The sequence below is a fragment of the Delphinapterus leucas genome, chromosome 10 (genome assembly GCF_059928025.1).
Source record: "Delphinapterus leucas isolate spDelLeu-1000000601 "Yukka" chromosome 10, BTC_Dleu_Yukka2, whole genome shotgun sequence".
In the NCBI taxonomy this organism is placed as follows: Eukaryota; Metazoa; Chordata; class Mammalia; order Artiodactyla; family Monodontidae; genus Delphinapterus; species Delphinapterus leucas.
The window spans coordinates 14,070,022-14,089,943 of record NC_143138.1 but is presented as its reverse complement, the minus strand read 5'-3'; the positions used below and the strand labels follow the sequence as shown (position 1 = coordinate 14,089,943).

The window sequence follows — 19,922 nt, the reverse complement described above, 5'->3', positions numbered from 1 at the left end:
GCCACTAGATGCCGGTAGCACATCCCTGCCCCCAGCCCCCAGCTGTGAAAACCAAAACTGTCTCTAGACATTGCCAAATGTCCCCTGAGGGCAAAATCACCTTCAGTTGATAACTGCTGGATTAGAGAGAATAAAGATGTGGTGAACTGTGATTTTATAGGTGTGCATTTTGTGTATACTTGTCTTTAGGTATTTAAAATCCCTGCTTGTTTTAAGGTCAGATTTTATAAAGACTTCTATAAAGCTAAGTATAGAATGCTTCATAATTTTAAAAAGGATACTACAGATCCAGCAGGTGTTTCATAACTAGTATCTTAATATATTTTTGGTATGAAGGAAGATGAGTAATCTGAGCACTAGGGTTTTTATGGAATAGATTTTAAGGACATGTAGGAGGAAAACGTGTTATTTATATGTGAATATAAATAGTGGCAATTTTGCAGTAATAGATTTCCTCATTCAGCAAATTTTGGGTTATCTACTATTGTGTATTCACTATGCACGCTTCCCAAGACCTTTTTAAAGGCAGACTTAAAGCATGAAAAGTTGTCGTAGAATATAAACATCTAATTTTTTTTGTAGAAGCAAGATGATTAGGAGCATGGCCTTTGGAAACTGGGTTCGAATCCCAGCTGTACTCTGATTGTCACTGTTTGACTTTGGGCAAGTTACTTGTAAATTCTGTACCTCAGTTTCCCACCTTTAAAATGGGGATAATGATAGTACCAGCCTCCAAGGGTTGTATTAAGTGCCTTTATTTAAAGCACTTAAGAGTAGTACTTGGCACAAGTACTATATAAGTATTAGCTGCTGCTATTACTATTAGTATTAAGATGACATTTTACCATATGCAAGATTTATAAATCCAGTCTTCTTGTCATTACTAAGGTGCAGGTTAAAAAGTGAGGATATTTTACACTCGTTTTCTCATTTGCTTTCCAGATTATTGTCCCTTTGTTCTGAATAGAGTTAGTTGACATCTGTGAATGTAGATGACTCCTGATTTATAACCATATTGGTTCCTGGATAATGATCACAAATGGAACTGTCCCACTACAGATCAAAGCCTTTCTTTCTTCATTGCCTTAAATGAGGATCATTTGCTAGAAACCCAGGTCAAATGATGAAAATCCATGGAGAAAAAAAAAAAACACAAAAATGCCTTTCAGACATTAAGTATGTAAAGCCACACAATCTAAAAGCTATATCATAATGCTCTGTTTTCTGCTTTGGTTTTTCTACTTGGACTGGTATTGACAGACTTCATAAAATATAATGCCAGGAAAATCTGGACTGAGAAATCTTTTTTTTTCCTGATAAATCACCCTCTAGCAAGCATAGGTATTCTTCATTTCTTTAAAGACTCCTTCAAATTTAGGGCCATCCTCCTCAAAAACTTTATTGCTGATTCCATTGCTGTGAAAGGCTCTGATTGCCTTTGAAAGGTAAGTGTTGGCAGGAAGGATAGTATTTCTATAGTAACTTTGTTTTCCCTTATTCTTTTTTTTGAGGAGTCTGTTAAGTGGCATCCTTGTTAGGGACTTCATAAACTGAGGTATTTTTGGTCAATACTATGAAAGGACCTCTTTTCTAAGAGGCTATACAGAGGAATTGCAGGTTGATTGGAAAAGTTGAGGATTGCTTATAGATGTAATTTTTGTGTGTGTGTGTGTGGTATGCGGGCTTCTCACTGTTGTGGCCTCTCCCGTTGCGGAGCACAGGCTCCAGACGCAGGCTCAGCGGCCATGGCTCACGGGCCCAGCTGCTCTGCAGCATGTGGGATCTTCCCGGACCGGGGCACGAACCCGCGTCCCCTGCATCGGCAGGTGGGCTCTCAACCACTGCGCCACCAGGGAAGCCCTATAGATGTAATGTTTTTTGCAGATTTTTTTTCATGGAAAATTACTGGGTTAATATTATTTATTTTTATTTCCTGAAATGAATTTTTCCTTCATAGATAAGAGTTCTCCCTGTTAAGATCAGCTGCTTGTTCTATTTTAGATTCTTGGAGTAAATAACTGAACTTGTTTCTTGTTTCCTCTGTAAATTGAGAGCTTTGGACCAAATAATCTGTATCATATTGCTGAAGTCAGAAGTTTTAAGCAGAAATCCAGTTCAAGTTATAGTTGTTCATTAGCCAGTTATATGAGGCTGAATATTATTCACCTGCTACTTTCCATATTTAGCTGTGTGAAAGAGTAGGATACTTAATTTATAAGTAAATATTATTTTAAAATGTATGTTTGAAATCACTGAAAACTGCAGTTAAAACAATTGACAGGGGTTTTGTTTTTTTTTTTAAGTCTTTTATATGAAATATGTCACATTTAGCATGTTAGCCAGCAATTGCTAAGACATTTTGTTTGAGGTTCTCTGTACCTATACCTCTGTTTCTATGATATGCAGCGAGCGGTTCCCAGTGAATTTTAATTCTCTTTTTCTTTAGAATTAATTCACATAAGGAGGTGCTCTTTCTGAGTGTGACCTGGGTAATAATTCCTTTATAAAAGAGCTGGTCTAAACTTCTTTATCACCTTGGCTCTTGGACATTTGCTTACTTAGGGCAGTAGAAGGAGAGCAATTTGGAACCAGGAAGAAACTGATAGATCAGATTTCTTTAGAATGAGAGAATAGAGGTTTAATTATTTTCTGTAAACTTATTATGAAAATCAACTGATTTACACATTGGAGTAGATCTTTAGGGGAGGATTCCTGAAATGAACCAGTGAGATTAAATGATACTCAGGCATGCCGTTCACAACAGGTATTACCTTAGGTACAGAGAAATTATTGAGAGTACAGAAAAAAGAACGGAGAAGCAGTGCTCTCCACATTAGAGAAAACAATTCTAATTATATTTTAGACCCTTAAAAGCTAGCTTAATGCTTCTTCAGTTTTTGTTTCCTAGTGTTTTTATAAATACTCTTTATCTCTAGGAAAGTATAAAACAAACTATAGATATTTACTTTGTGAGTGTTGAATTTATCTGAATGTTCCCAGATACATCAGGAATATCATAAGCTCTGAATACTTAAAAGCCCTACTGATAATGTCCAAAACAGGAGTTCCCTTTTTCTTTCAGGACAAGAAGTCCGCAGAGAGGCAATTCTGGGCTAGTAGAGCAGCTCAAGAAAGGTACTAAGAATTTGGGGACTGTCTCTTCCTGAGCCACCATCTTTACATGTGGCATTAAACCTCATGATCTCAGGATGATTGTTTTACCTTTAGGCATTGTATCCCTGTTCCAGATAAAAAAAGAGTAAAGGGATTTCTTCTAGTGATGTTTTGGCTTTTTCCCCCACTGGCAGGGATACCTTTTACCAGAGATGTCCAGGTACATCTCATTGGCCAGAACTTTTTACCCAGCCACCTCTAGTTGTAGAGGAGGCTAGTAAGACCCAAGTGTTAGCTTTCCTGCGTCTATAGGAGGAAGGCAGATAAAAAGTGTGATGCTGAGTGAGCCATCCTACAATGTTTACCAAGTGAGAGAAATTTTCAGTTATAGTTTTGATAAACATTTGGGCCATTTGAGAAATTATTTGGTAGTGGTGGGAGGGTGAACGTGAAAGCTTTGTTAGTCCTTAAATATGTTCTAAAAAATAAGAATTCCCCCATCTCAATCTGATCAAAGGAATTACAGAATTATATAAACTATTGAAACCTTTTGTTGGAAGGCAAAATTGAATAATTACCATAATAAAATCTGTTTAGGGTTAAACTTGCTTTCATAATCTTTTGTGGAATATAGCAAGGTTTGCACATTCTTTACTCTTGGCACTCTCGAGTTTTCTCAGCCAAGTTGTTAAAAGAATAGTGTATTTTAAGCTAATACTTATTTTGTTCATCTGTTCACCCAGTACAACCTTTCTGCTGTGAGGACAGGATTCTGGCTCTGTGACAGGCGTCTTTTTTGGAGACCCTCCTTCAATAGCCCTGCTGCCTATAAAAGATAGGTAAGCCTTCTCCCAAGAATTTTTTTTTGCCTTCCTTCAAAAAGTGCTCGTGTCATTCCTCTGATTCTATACCTTCACGGTTATCAGACACATGGAAAATCTCCTTCAAATTTTTAAAAATTTATATTACTACAGTACATTGTAAAAAGTTTAGATGACGGTACATTGTACTACCTGAAATTAATGGCAGCTCTCAGTTTTATCTGTTTCCCTTTAGCATGTAAAAAATACCTACAGTACTGGATGGTCCTGATTGAACCACTCACAGCATATTCAGAAATGGCAAGCCAGAATCTTAGAAATAAATCCTATGAGAATTTGGAAACTAGCTTTTTCTTTTTTTTTTTCACCTAATTTTTTCCCATACATTTTGCTAAAAGACTCACAGTCTTGCCTCCTATTTGATTAAATAACAAAGGTGTTAAGTATCATAAGTACTTCCAAGGTTTTTGCTTTATAATGCCACGTACTGTGTTTAATTACTGAAATATTCAGAATATTTTTAAAAAGCCTTAAAATAGGGGGCCAGTACTTGGTTTTTAATGTAATCACTTTTTGATTGCTCAGTTCAATAAATTGAGAGTGTGCTAAGTGCTGTTGGGGTTACAGAAAATATTTTCCTACCCAAATACCATTTGATTGACGCTTAATATAGGATTTCAAAAGAAAGAGAATCTCTCTGTTGATGAGTGACAGCTTTGGGGAGAGATGGAAGAAATACCAATTGAAATTGACCTTGGGGATAGAAAGGAAAGTTGGACACGTGAACAAAGATGGGGAGTAGGAAAGTACTGTGACAGACACGTTTGTGGTTAGGTAGTTTGTCCAGAAGTAAAGCAGTTAGAGATGAAGCTAGAGCAACGTACCTTGAAGCCAGACTATAGAGAACCCACGTGGTTGGGCATGGCTGTGTAATATAACCTTTGGGGGTAGATTGATCATTCTCCTTCCTTCAGAATGGTTGTCTTATTCTACCTGAGCATTTTGCTAAGTGGGGAAAAGAGACATGGCCTCTGTCTTCCAGGAACTGACAGTCTATCTGGGGAGAAGTACCACTCATTCCATAAGCATTTATTGGTATGTAACAAGGAGGATACTATTGAGATCTGCTGTGTGCCATGTACTTTCACATCTTGCTTATTTAGTCTTGACTCCATGAGAGAAGGTGATATATCCTCATTTTTGTACTTTGAGGATATAATAAATAACCAACTTTCCAGAGCTTTAGGTCATACTTTTTGTCTTCAGCTTTATGTCCAAATCTGATTTTAAGCAGTAGCTTTAGGAAAGTTAATATGGGCATATATCCACTTCTGCTGGAAAAAATTTAAAACTAAAAGCTATTGACATAAAGGATCCTATTGATCTCTTTATCTGGCTCTGCCTTTTCCCTATATGTCTCCAGTAGTTCATGATCTAGACTAGGAGTTGGCAGACTATGGCCTGTATGCCAGATCCGTTTTTTTGGTACAGCCGAGAAGCTAAGAATGGTTTTTCCATTTTTTAAATATTTGTAAAAAAAAAAGGTGAATGTACAACAATGACCATATGAACCAGCAAAAGCCAAAATATTTACTGTCTGGCACTTCATAGAAAAGGCTTGGTGACAGATCTAGACCATATATTTCTCTCTCATTTTACTGTGGTGCTTTTAAAAAATACATGGGTCCCCAGGCCGCACACTTGATTTTTTCTCTCTCTCTCTCAAATGTACAACCTATTTAGGTAAGTTGTGCCAGAAGACTGATACTAAAAATCAAGAAGTTTGGCTAACTGCTATTGATAGAAAAAATGTTTGTCTTAGCAAGCAGAGTGATTCTAATGAAATAGAACCTCAGGGTTGGAATAGATCGTTAAAGTTATCTAGTCTTCAAGGATCTTTTCCCATCCCAGTTTTCCAAATAATTACATAGCAATTGCTGTGTGCCAGTTCTAAGCTCTGCAGTGGAGATCAAGAGACAAATAAGAGTCTCTGTGTTAAGCCGTTCAATCTAGTTGGTAGGAGGGGAGAGGTCAAAGATTAGGAGGGAGAAAGTACAGTAAAGTATAACTTAAGAGCTAAGAAAGTGGTTTGCTCAAGATGGAGTATTTGCCTCTTTCTAGGGGCAGGTAGGGAGCAAAGATCCAGACAGGGAAACATCATAGGAAGTAGCAATTTGATCTGAGCCTTAAAGGATAAACAGGAGAGGTTGGCATAACAAAAGAAAGATTTGGAGAAAACTATGTAAAATTGGATTACACCGAAGGCCCATCTTGGCTTCAAAAAAAAAAAATTTTTTTTTAGAGAAATGATCTTGAGCCCATACAAAGTTAGGAGGTGAGGGCCAGAGACAGCCCTGATACTGAGTTTGGTTGTCCTTTGTTGCCCTTCTGTATTTTCTGCCAACATTTTTTATTCATTGTTATTATCAGTAACATTTGTATGTAACAGAAAAAGTTAAATTTAACAGTATGATAAATAGATTATGATATCATTGACTTACTGCATTGGTTTAGTTCAGTAGTTTCACCTCTGGCTTAAAGAAATACATAGGTACATTAGTCATTTCTATAAGCAACTAATGCAGCAGGAGGCACACTGAATTTAATCAAGGTCTTGCTTCTTACTAGCTGTAAGACATTGGCTCACTTAACTACCCAGATAAATTTTCCTTTTAATGAGATCAACTGTCTTTGGATTTTTTTTTTTTTTGCTTTGTTTTGTTTTTTAGGTCATAGATCGTGTATGTGAAAATAGTGCTATACAAATGCCTTTTTTCTTTTTCCTTTTAATTACATTTTTAACCAGGTCCTGGGTTCAGAGTACAGGTAAACCAGATCCTGCAAACGATATACAGAGGTGAACATGGCAAGAAATATTTACATGGCTACTTTATGGCGAACACTCTTGTGGTTGTTAGGGACAGATAGAGCTAAGTTAGATAGGTGTCTCTTCTTGTGGAGATTGTCAGATAACGCCCTTAAGAAACTTGTAGTGTAGTGGGAGAAGAGACATGCAACTACCTACAGTTTAAAAAACATAAATACGTTAAATATTTCTTTGGTGCCTTTTATGTATTCACTCATTTGATCCTCACAAAATTTTACAAACATGGCCATAGTTTGTCAAATCTGCAATGCCTGTAAGGCATCATTTTAATGTAGATTGCAAAATGTACCCCAGTATCTGAGATAAGGTGTGGGAGGGGGGAGTGTTAAATTTAGCAAAGTCTGGTATTATTACCTCCATTTTTACAGATGCGGAATCAGATACAGAAGGGTAAGTGACTTGCCTGAGAATGCAAAATTAGTCACTGGTGGAGTCAGGATTTGAACCAAGGAAGTTTGGCTCTAAAAACCTGTGTTCTAATTCACTGCTTCACAGTGCCTTCCAGAAAGAAGGGGCAAATGAATTGTAGGTCAAGTACTGTGGGATTACAGATTAATCAAATTGGTGGTATTATAAAAGATTTGGAGGAGGTGATTGCTAAGTTGGGTTTAGACTCATGAGTGAGGTTTTCCTAAGTACAGGAGGGGGAATGAAAGTAATGAAGACTTGAAAGGTCATGTAAAATTTAAGTAGGCATGTTTTTTAACTTTACTTCTCAGTTCTCCCAGGGCCCCTTTTCATTACCTCGGAAATACCAGATTGCCATGTTTGCCTTAACTGCCAAAAATTGTACGTTGGGTTCCAATATCAAGGTCTGTCTTTTGAGATGCCCTGTTTCCCAAAGTTACCTTTTTTTCCTATACATAATATCTCATCTTCAGGGCAGCTCAAATGATTCTTAGCAGCTGCAGGGCTAAAGCACATGATGTGAGTTATTTATCTGATTGCCTCCCTGCTCAAGATGAAACCCATAAGTATGCGTTTCTACAGTTTATTTTACTACCCAGTTTTCACTGTTTCCCCATGCCAACACTTACCAGTATGAAAAAGATACTTTACTGAATTCCTACCTTAAGTTTGTCACAGAGTAATTTGTAACTGGTTACTAAAGATAAGCGAATTCCAGTGTAAATAACATAATTTGTTATTACAGAGATTCGGTTATTTGTGGGTCCAGTTCTACCAGAATGTAATGAAATAAGCATGATGTATCATGGTTAGTTAACACAGGTGTCACTGAGGCAGTCTTACTGCTATTCTATGTATCTATTCTATGTGTTTGCCTTTTAAAGAAAACTTCAAGTTATTGGAGGAAATTACATTTGTATGATGAAAGAATTCCTTTACAAAAGGAAGCACTCATAATAGTAGTAATAGCTAATATTTATTGTTTCCTCTGTGCCCAGCACCATTAAAAGTACTTTTGTGTATTAATGTAGTTACTCCCCCTAAGACTGAGTACTACGATTTCCCTCATTTTATAAACAAGGGAACTAGGGCCCAAAGATGTACTGGGTCTAGAATTTGAAACTAGGCAGCTTGCCTCCACAGCCTACACTCTTATCTATTAGGTTGTATCTTCTATAGTACTTTTGACAGTATGTTTGCAACCTTTTTGTTAATAGATGATAATAGGCTAGTTGTCCATTTAAAAAACTGTAGAACACTCTCCCTTTTAGAAGATTTAAATATAGAAAGAAGCTTAGCTTTAATTTTTTTTGTTTGTCCAATTGTAACATTTTTTTAAATTTTATTTTGTTTATTTATTTATTTATTTGGCTGTGTTGGGTCTTTGTTTCTGTGCGAGGGCTTTCTCTAGTTGCGGCGAGCGGGGACCACTCTTCATCGCGGTGCACGGGCCTCTCACTGTCGCGGCCTCTCTTGTTGTGGAGCACAGGCTCCAGATGCGCAGGCTCAGTAGTTGTGGCTCACGGGCCCAGTTGCTCCGCGGCATGTGGGATCTTCCCAGACCAGGGCTCGAACCCGTGTCCCCTGCATTGGCAGGCAGACGCAACCACTGCGCCACCAGGGAAGCCCCAATAGTAACATTTTATGGAGATGGCTTGATTATCCTTTATTTATCACTGCACAGTTTTATGCTTTATCAAACTATTACTACTCCCAAATGCAGGTTTTAAAATGGCACCATAGTGTGTGTTCTTTCTAAAATTTTACCTTATACCCTGGCCTTTAAAGGCTCTGAAAGTATTTTAATCATCTGATTCTAACTGTCTGATTTGAATGGGGATCAAGTGGTAATGCTTATAACATTGTTGCTCTCCCTTCCTCATCCCCCCCACGCTTTCTGTAATAACTTAAGTTTATTATAAAATATTTGAATGACCCGCAGGTCCAGATTTTATTAACCTTTGACTGATGAGTGATATATAATAGTCATTATTCTGTGTATTAAGTGCATCAACAGAACTTACGAATTTTTAGTATTTCCTTTCAGAGCCTCGTGTGGTTCTTAGGAATTAAGTGGATGCTTAGTAAACTTAAAACTTAGTTCAGGTTAGTCATAGAAAATTGATGAACCATTGATGCCTTTCCAGCAACCCCCATGTCTGGAACACCTCTGAGAATTAGGAAAAAAGTATAAATGGCCTCTAAATAGCAAAAATCCATAGGTGAAGCTTATAGACTATTTTTAGAAGCATGTTGGCCCTTTGACACTGCTTAAATCCATTTTTTTAGTCGCAGTTAAACTAGATAGGTTAGCTAGTTTCCGGCCAACAGTGTATTATTGAGGTAGTGTAGGGTGATACTATACTTAAGTAAATATGTACAGTGGATGGCAGTGTAGCAAAAGGAAAGACAAGCACTAAAATCCAATGAACTTCACTTAGAAATAGCTTGAGCCCACCTAAGTTTAGAACAGGTTGGTCTATGTACTTTAATTTTTCTTTACGTTCAACATAATGTCTCTGTCCTTAAAAAAAAAAGGTTGAATTTTGATGATAATCTGAAATTCAGAGTATAAAACATTTGGAGAAACATTCTGTCAAAAGTGATTTGCGGTGTTTTTGGTGTGTAAAGATGAGATTTTAAATTATCTTGAGGTACTTGCCTTATATACAGGTACTTTTACCTTCAGGAACGTTAATGAATTAACGTTTCCTAATTTCATAGACTCTGCTTAAGACAAAGTTACAGTGAACTATAATTTTGTCATTTTAATCTAACCGTATGTGTATACTTTGCTTTTATTTTATTATCTGTGAGTTAGTGTTTAAGAAAACAAGTTCCGGAGTCAGATCTATTTGAATCTCACTTCTTTATTTTATTATGTGACTGGACAAAACCTCTCTGAGCCTTCGTTTCCTCATACATTTATAAATAGTTTTTGAGCAGCTCCTTTGCACCATGCACTGTTTTAGGAGTTAGGGGTATGTCAGTGAAAACAAAAAAATCCTTGTCCTCATGGAACTTACCTTTTAGTTGGGAGAGACTGACAATAAATAACAGAATATTAATAGTACCTATATTTTAGAGTTTTTTTCAAGATTAAGGTCTGATGGGGTAGACCTTAGTTAAGGGAGGGGTAGACAGTTTTCTATCTATAGTGTGTAATAAATGTGAGCACCTAATAATTTTAATGTTTGATTCTTGACCTCACCTGACTAGTCTCGTGTTGGGATAAAATTAAGTTCATTGAGTGTATTAGTCACCTCAAAAATTAATAGTAATAATTTTTTATTGGTGATATTGAACACATTAATTTTCTCTAATATTGTTGAGGGGTGTGGAGCAGTAGAGGGATCGCAGGTAATCTCTCATCAGCGTATGTACTTTGTTTTTCTTTCCAACAGCCACCAAAAAAGACATCCAAAAGAGAAAAACCCAAACAGAAAGCCACTTCTAAAAGTAAAAAGTCTGTAAAAAGTGCTAATGTTAAGAAGGCAGATAGCAGTACCACCAAGAAGAATCAAAATAGTTCCAAAAAAGGTATGTTAGAAATGACACATTTTCAGCAGCCTAAAGATACACATTATATGCTATAATACAGGTTTTTTTGTTTTGTTTTTTTATAATACAGTTTTTAAGCATGTGTGGAAAATAGGTAAACTCTGAGGAACATTTGAGGGGGGAAAATAGTATACCAGTTTTTTATAGTTTTTAATTTTTTAATCTAATACCTTTTCAAGGATTTGATGAATACTTACAGAGTTCTTCCTAATGTGTCTTGAATATTAATTTACTTTGCTATATAAGAAAAATTTATTTTCATGTCATAAAATGTCTTACTTGTAGAAAGTGAATCTGAGGATAGTTCAGATGATGAACCTTTAATTAAAAAATTGAAGAAGCCTCCTACAGATGAAGAGTTAAAGGAAACAGTAAAGAAATTATTGGCCAGTGCTAACTTGGAGGAAGTCACAATGAAACAGATTTGCAAAGAGGTAATTGGACAAATGCTGAGATCATTTTGCTTCTGTTTGAAAAATTCTTTCACCCATCCCTCACTTGGAAGCTAGATTCTTATGTGCATTCATTCATTGAACAAATATTTATTGAACTACCACATGCCAGGTATTCTTACAGGTGCTGGGATACCACTTTCAGTAAAATAGTCACAACCTGCCCTATTGGAGTCATTTCGTAAATAACATTTGAATGTATACAGTGAGTAAAGTTAAGGTAATACATTTCAAACTCCGTAGATGTTCTTTTCCTGATATAGCAACTATTTTTATTGATGCACCCCTAGATTATGTTAGTTTAAATAAGCAGGATCTTGTGGACCACCTTATTTTCAATATTACTATGATAAATGAGATGTTATAGATTAGGTTCTTAGCTCAAACTTCTCTTAAGTTCTTCTGATGCTTCTCAGGAAATGAAATGATCTAGTCTTGAATATGATTCTGTAGCGATTCCATACTGTAGACCAAAATTGGAAGGTTTTAAAATCTAGTTTCTTATGGTAAAATGAAATTAAAATTTGAAATGTACCAAAGGTGGAATATTCTTTACCTTTTTAAGACATACTGTTTTTCTTATTCAGCATTCGCTGAGCCTCTGCTACATATCAGGCACTGGGATAGATGTTAGAGGTGGAGCAGGAGAAGCCATTATTTGGCTTCGGGGTCTTGTGTAATCTAGTGGGTAGAAAGAGGCAGCTGTTTTAGTCACTTAGTACAGTGTGTGAAAGCTGTGTTAGAAGAGTACAGAGGGTGCCACACCACCACAGAACAGAGGGTACCTGCTTGGGAATGGGGGTTGGGGGAGTCTGAAAAGGCATCTTGGAAGAGGTCTTAGAGCTTCAGCTTTCATACAGTTGAGGAACATCAACACATTCACATAAAACATGACACATAATGACTGCGAGGAATAATCATTAGTTTAATTTGCAAGGAATAGTCATTAGTTTAATTTGGCTGAAGACTAGAGTTGGAAGGAATTCTTCACAGAAGTTAGGAGAGAATACTAAAGAATTCTGCAGATTTTATATGTGTTGTTACAGAGTTTGATTTTTCTCCCTGAAGCTAATGAGGAATTGGGAGGCAGGGTAGGTTATTGAAAGGTATTTGGCAGGAGCAGTCTAGGATGACTCTTAAAAAAAAAAAAAAAAAAAAAGATTTTTATTTTTTAAGTGTCATCCTAGACACATCAAGAAGAACGGACTGGTGAAGAATGAGACAAGAGTCAAGAGAAACCTTTACATCATAATCAGAGTTACAGGGCTGCCATAATCCAAGTCTGAAATCAAGAGAGCCTGATCACAGGTTGCTCCGTGTGGGTGTAAGCGCTTGGGTGCATTAATCATAATAGGGAGTAGAACAAAAGGCTACCTCTTGAGGAAAAGATGAGTTTTGTTCTAGACATTTTAAGATGGAGTATTTGAAACATCCAAGTGGGAGAAATGGTGAACATTGTAATTCTCCAAGGTAGGAGAGAAACCTAGACTAGGATATTGCTGGGAGTTAAAACCAGAAGATAAGGTGGCCTAGAGAAGAAGGTAAAGGATGAGAAAGGCAAAGGACAGAGTCCTGGAGACCATTATCATCAAAGAGTTGGGAAGTAATTCCTACAAAATGTAAGAAATCGTAGAGTCAGTAGTAGAAGGAAGGCCAGAGAGAATAGTGCTGTAAAAGCCAAGCGAGGAGAGTTTCAAGAAGGGGCAGGGAGGGGTAGTTCCCGGCCTAAGAAAAGGTAATTAACTTACATGGGACATTGGACAATGGCTGTGGAAAGTCAGGTCACAGAAAAGAAACATAAATGACCTGTAAACGTGAAAACATTAACCTTCCCTACTAATGAGGAAGATAGAAATCAAAAGGAAATACTTTTGCTTATTAGCTTTAACAAAATCTTTATAAAGGTTAACAGTTTTCAAGGTTGGCAATGGAATAGGGAAACGTACTCTCATCCTTTAAGTTGTAATAACTTTGGAGAATAATTAGGTAGTATATTAAAATGTAAATGGCAAATACCCTTTAACCCAGCAGTTCCTTTTCTAGGTCTGTATCCTAAAGACATAGTCACACCTGCAGAAAATGGTTTCAGTAATGTTAAGCGTGTCTGTAATACTGAAAAGTCAGAAACAACCTAAATGGTCATCAGTAGGAAAATGTTTAAACTGTACATCCATATTTTTGGAATATGAACTGTGTAGCAGTTCAAAAGAATATGGAAAACCTTCCAGGTATTGTCAGATTTTTAAAACAGAGGTATTTCCCTATTTGTGTAAATACAGAAAAACTATATTGCCATTGATATATTTATATGTTTGTATATAAACTCATTTTTAAAGGTCTGGAATACACAGCAAATTGATAACTGGTTTCCTTTAGGGGAGAGGGACAAGGGCAGACTGGAAGGAAAATTGAAGGGAGACTAGTTCTGTTCATTTGAATGAGTTTTGTGAATACATTTGTGTAATTTTAAGGGGATTGTTAATAACATGGAGAGGTCAGGTGAGAAGAACGTAAGGGTTTTTTTGGACTCAGCAATTAAGAGACAGTTGTTCACATAATAGCAATTTTGAAGGGTGGTAAATGCCAGGGTTGTCCCTTGGACTCAGAATTAATAGTGAGGAAAGTGAAAGCTTCTGATTTAGTAATTAAATTGGGGGAAGATACAAGTTGATAAAATACTTTTTAAGGTCAGAGGGGAGTGGAAGCATGCGTTAGGCTAAGGGACAATTCTGGGAAAGAAGATGAAGGTACAGGAGCATTGAGTGTTGGGTCCCTGCAGAGGTAGAGGAAACAGGACTGTTGATGAATCCAGACACAAATGAACTGGAGGAGAACAGGCACGTCAGGAAGTTGAAGGAATTCATAATAATGGCTTCTTGGCTGAGAGCAGGAGTGTGGGACACTTGAATAAGGGGATGAAATTGCCACTGATGAGAATGTAAGGGGGACCTGATTAGAAATCCTTGGGATTTCTAGGGAGGCTTTGACATTGAATACCAAGTGGGACCATTTTTTTTTAACTTTATTCAAGTATAGTTGATAAAATGGAACCATCCTTTTCAAATTTGTTACATTTTCGCACAGAATTTAACCATATAAAAGTTGGTAGTTAGACCAATTAAGGGTTGGAGTTTTACAGAGAAAGAACAAAGGGCAAACAATTAGAGTAATGTAAATGATTGACTATATTTGCAGAGGTTGGCAAACTACAGCCTGTGGGCCTTTGTAACACAGACATACACCCATCCCTTTAAGTGTTGTCTATGGTAGCTTTTATGCTACAACGACATAATTGAGTAGTTGTGACGGAAACTGTCACTGGATAGCTGAAATCATTTACTGTCTAGCCCTCTACAGAAAACATTTGCTGACCTTGAATTAGACAATAGGAGTGAAGCCAGCTTGGTGTATATGGCAGTTCAGGACCAGAAGTCATTGTGAAGCCAAGCAGCAGGTATCAAGTTGGAAAATTTAGAGAGTAAAAATTTAGGAGTGGAGGACTCAATGATACAACTGGATCTCAGTGATACAACTTTGGGGAGGGGATTGAGCAATGCTCTGGAGGCTGAAATTCATTAGAGTTGAAGTTCAGGAATCATAAGTAGTGTTAGATGATGTAACAGAAGAAATAAGAGGATACCTAAAATATCTGATAGATAACCTACCAATATAAAGAATCCATTTAACCTAAGGTCTATCTAGAAGTTTTCCTCATCCATGTTTATTGTTAGTTCAACTGAAACTCCCACTTTTATAAAACACTGAGAATGTTTTCATGCTAGTTAACTGCTCTATATACAGTATTATTAAAACTACTCATTTGTTGTAGAATGCTACATGGTGAGCCACTGGTGGTTAGAACGTACTATTCAAACGTACATGTAGCTCTTGTCGATGGCACACATTTCTTCATTATCCAAAGATAGAGAATATTATTGGATTTTTAAATCTACTTTTAACATTGTTTTTCCTTTTCACTACAGGTATATGAAAATTATCCTGCTTATGACTTAACTGAAAGAAAAGAGTTCATAAAAACAACTGTTAAAGAGGTAACTATATCCAACTTTTTGAACTTGGATCCTTTTGGACTTATAAGACAAAAGAAATTACATGTATCAAATACTGCGTATTTTTCAAAATATTTATGTCACTAAATATCACATGTGATGCTCAGATTTCCTCAAAATGGGAAAGATAGTTATTTTCATTCCCATTTTAGAGCTTAAAAATAAAGTTTGAACATTAGTGACAAAACCTGGCCTCAGATGAAGATGTGGGTTCAGTGTACATGGGTAGCTGGGCATCTCAGAGTTCATACAACCACTTAAGCACATGTTCCTTTCTGTCCACCAGTTAAAGGCAGGAGAAGATCAACAGTAGCTGTAGTCTTATATTTATCCCAGCTGATTTCCCAAGGTCACAGTAGTAAAATAGAAGTTAAAAAATAAAATGAGGGCTTCCCTGGTGGCTCAGTGGTTGAGAGTCCGCCTGCTGATGCAGGGGATACGGGTTCGTGCCCCAGCCCCGGTCCGGGAGGATCCCATGTGCCGCGGAGCGGCTGGGCCCATGAGCCATGGCTGCTGGGCCTGCACGTCCGGGGCCTGTGCTCCGCAGCGGAAGAGGCCACAGCGGTGAGAGGCCCGCGTACCACAAAAAAAAAATTAAATGAGGTTTTATGTGTTCCAACTATTGTATGTTGGGTATGAGGAAATAACGTTTCTCTTTCATTACAGCTAATTTCTTAGGAGGACAGAAACAGATGACCTGTACCCATGGATTTAAAGATCTGATTTATACCATTATACCAGCAAAGAGAATGTATTTCCTTTTCTAAATCTTTGCAAGCATTGTGTTGGTAGAACTTCCTTCTGACCTTTTTATCTTGAGTGTTAGGTGAATTTGCGTTTGCCGTTTTAAATTGCATTTCTATGCAGTTTTTAGTTTAAATTTTTGCATGGCAGTAATTGTCCCTTGCTTTTATAGTTGTATTTTGTACATTTTGGATTTCTTTATATAAGACTATAGATTCTTGAACTGTTGTAGTTTTTAGTGTGCGCGCAATATTAGCTTAAGACATACTTTTAATCGTAGAACAGAAACGACCATAACTGGCATTTATACATGCAGAGACTATTGCAGTATTTAGCATATGAAATATTTTGAATACACATCTGTCAGTGTGAAAGCTCAGTGTGTGTTCATCATATTAAAAATACACAAGCTTCAGCCGTCCAGATGACTGAATCAGAACTTTTCTCCTGCATGTGTATATATGTCAAATTGTCAGCATGACAAGAGTGACAGATGTTATTTTTGTATTTTTAAAAACGAATTTGTTGTATATAAAGTTTTTTTATTTCTTTTGTGCAGATCAATTTTTAAACTCATATAAGTACGTATCTTTACAGTTATTATAAACTATGAAACATCAGTGTTCAGCCAGATGGTATGACGGAGCAGTGAAAGTCAGAATTCAGTGAAGAAAATACTGAAGGAACATATAGTTCTCTGCTTTGCCTTGGAAGGGTCATCAATTTATAGTTTTAGTGTTAACCCTGCAACAGTGTCTGTAGATACATTTTATAGTGAGGATAGACCAAAATCAACACATCAAAATTTCAAAAATTTGGGAGAGTTGGATTAAGTAGAAGCACATTTTGCTTATAATAAATGAACTGATTTTTATTAACTGCTTTTGCCCATATAAAATGCTGATATTTACAGGAAACCTGGCCACCTTTATAATTATGGTGAAAGTACCAGTTGTAATTCCAGATTAAGATAATGTGTAGACAGTAGTGGGTATCTGACAAAGTATTTCTCAAAAGTGGTAACAGACTTATTTTTAACATTAAAGAAACTTAATGTATTTGTGGAATCAGGGGTGTTAGGCTTTAAATTTTGGCCAATTAGGATTCTAGGTGATCAACGTATGGACCACTCCTGAATGAGACTAATTTTGTCTTTTAACTTAACTGTCTTAATCGGTTTATTAAATTATCTCTTAATTTTAAAATAAAACATGCTGCTTATACAAGAATTAGGCCTTTGATAAACCACTGAGTGTTTAAAATGTCTTTGCATCATAGAACAGAAATATATAAAAATGATATGTTGACTGTTAACAGGTGTTTTCACAGGTTTGACTTGTTCCTTGATAAAGTTATTAAGACATTAGAGAAAGGTATACTTAATACAAATTAATGGAATAAACTAAATGAGACTTAATAATTGGCATTTGGTTTTAAATATTTAATTTGTTCCTATAAACCTTGTCAATAAAAATAATAAATCACCACCTCTCTCTCTTTGCATTTGATGTTTTAACATGTATTTCATAATAGAGATTTTTAAATGGATTTAGCCCCATAGCCTATATAATTTGGAGTGCTCGTCAGTGGTAACTGATTTTACTTTGAATTAAATACATTACAAAGAAGTCACTAGGGAAAACTTGAAGTGCTCTCATGAAACTAAGTTGATCAAAGTTAACAATTATGCGTGACCATTTACTTGAAAGGGATATGCAGTAATGCCTATGACCTAAAAAGTCTAAAGAGGGTTTAGAGGTTGAGGGGATTGATTTGGTGTCTGTGAAAGTTTGTGGTGAAGATGTCTCTGCTTAAGAGTGTGCATTCACCACTACAGTGCACAGTGTATTTGAAAAACAAGTTTTATTAAGCAGTTTTACACAATCAGCGGTTCACAGTCTGCAGTTAAAACATTGTGTATATTCACTGCTACTCAATTACAAAATCTTCAGACAGCAGTGAAAAACATACTCAAATAACTCAAGGAAAAAAAGGTACCGTGGTTCTTTAAAGAACAAAATGTTAGTTGATGTCACTTGAGACAGGAAATGGGTTTTTTAAAAAATTTACCATACTTTATTTAGGTGGGTTTTCCCCTTGTTTGCTTATAGCACTATACAAGTTTAAGTGCCCAGAAACTAAAGTAATAATGTACTGTGAACCATTTCACCTTAAAATATTTTGCATTTATCACTCGACACATGCTATTCTTTTAACATTTTAACACATAAAACACTTGAAAACAGAATACTTCCCAATCAGTACCAATGAGTCTCATCAGATAACCTAAATATCAACATTTTCCTGTGTTAACCTTGAAACCAATATACTGCTATTTGCTTTCTTTCAGTTGTATAATACTTTGCTGGGGAGGGAGGTGTGTCTCAGCTCTGTCTAAAGTTCACCGTATGTTCTTTCTATAAAATACGATTTCTACTTATAAGCTGACTTCAAATTTTAGAAATACCTAATATTTTGAAAAGTGGTTTTAAAGTCATTTTGAGTCCTTTTTTAAGCTGACCAATATATTGAAAGAATTATTCAAAGACTTTTTAAAACAAAAGCACATAAATTACCCATATTTCTAACCTGTAAACTGAAGTTTCCTGGCAAGATGGGCATCCTGAAGACCCTGAAATCAATGTTTATTTTTTCTTGTCATGAGTGAAAGAAGGAAAAAGTAAATATTTACCATGTACTCAGGCTTTTAAGATATGGCTTATAAAATGTGTAATATATACCAGGATATTACACATTTTTCTGCAGTTTTCCAGTGGACCTGCCTATGGAATACTGAAAACGTAATTCTATAAAAAATATTCCTAGAGATGTAATCAGTTATTTTAAAAAGAGGCAGTGGGGAGAGGCTTAATTATGCTGACAAGATCCTTCTGCTAGTGGTTGCCAAAACTGAGGCTGTTTAAAGTGTGCCATCCACCCAAACATGACTAAGAAAAATAGCCATATTCTATGTCTAAAGTGTGAAGACCACACTATCTCTTCCCAATTCTCAGTGATACAATAACATGTACTGTTGAAGGAATTGAAAATTTTGCTGTTTTGCCAATGAGTGCACAAATCTAAAATTTTTTTTATAAAAGATACCTGAATTTAAATTTCTTTTGAACACCCAATGGGAAGAAATATGTACAATATAAAATAGAAGTTTCATTTACCTTTGACTGAAGAGTTTGTGCTGTATTCAAAACGGAAAGATTTCTATCTAAATTTTAGGTAAAAGCTCAATATTGGAGCTATATAAAAATCTTAAGGCTCATTGGCAAAGATACTGATAAATTGTCATAGAGGAAAAGTACATGGCTTTTTTTTTTTTTTAATCCTGCTTGATTGACTTGGTTTCTCAATGTGTGAAAATTGGTCAGCCAAAAAAATGTCAGATTTAAAGGGAATCTCCAACCATGGAAGGATCATATCCAAGGTCTTAATTTAAGGTTATATTCTGCCTTATTCTGAGATCCGGAAGATTTAGTGCTAGTCAGACCTATGGAAAATGCCATTAAATATAAGTGCTTACAGAAGGATTCTTGGGGCTAGTGCTTTCAGAGTGGTAAAATGGGTTTACGTTACCATGCCACCTTAGAACATTTCAGTTTTGCTACCCAGAGAGGATTTTTGTTTGATTTTATCAAAGTGAGGTTTAACATGTTTTTCAGACTCTCCCATTTGGGAGAAGAAAGCTGGGTCCAGATAAATTCTGTTTAAAATGCCGCAATCTTACTTGCTTCTCGAACACCACTCAAATATGCCCCTGTAACAGTTTGTGGAAAATGCCTGTTCGTTGCCTGTAAAAAAAAAATAATTGTATAATTTGAGATCATGTATAAAGAATTTAGATGAAAATCAA

General features: G+C 36.1%; 2 protein-coding genes across 10 annotated transcripts in view; one reads left to right on the top strand and one right to left on the bottom strand.

The window, feature by feature from the left end:
• The window catches only part of DEK (DEK proto-oncogene), a 30,152-nt gene extending 12,608 nt beyond the window's left edge, over nucleotides 1-17,544 (top strand). For both annotated transcript variants that reach the window (XM_022586744.3, XM_022586745.3), the window contains 4 exons: nucleotides 10,635-10,770; nucleotides 11,077-11,225; nucleotides 15,227-15,295; nucleotides 15,980-17,544. In XM_022586744.3, the coding sequence (XP_022442452.1) occupies nucleotides 10,635-10,770; nucleotides 11,077-11,225; nucleotides 15,227-15,295; nucleotides 15,980-15,991 (366 nt within the window). In that variant the 3' untranslated portion in view covers nucleotides 15,992-17,544. The remainder of the gene's footprint in view (nucleotides 1-10,634; nucleotides 10,771-11,076; nucleotides 11,226-15,226; nucleotides 15,296-15,979) is intronic.
• Nucleotides 10,308-19,922, bottom strand: part of KDM1B (lysine demethylase 1B) — a 62,911-nt gene continuing 53,296 nt past the window's right edge. For all 8 annotated transcript variants that reach the window (XM_022586739.3, XM_089918389.1, XM_089918388.1 and 5 more), the window contains 2 exons: nucleotides 11,800-19,860; nucleotides 10,308-11,706 (listed from right to left, as the gene is read on the bottom strand). In XM_022586739.3, the coding sequence (XP_022442447.2) occupies nucleotides 19,777-19,860 (84 nt within the window). In that variant the 3' untranslated portion in view covers nucleotides 10,308-11,706; nucleotides 11,800-19,776. The remainder of the gene's footprint in view (nucleotides 11,707-11,799; nucleotides 19,861-19,922) is intronic.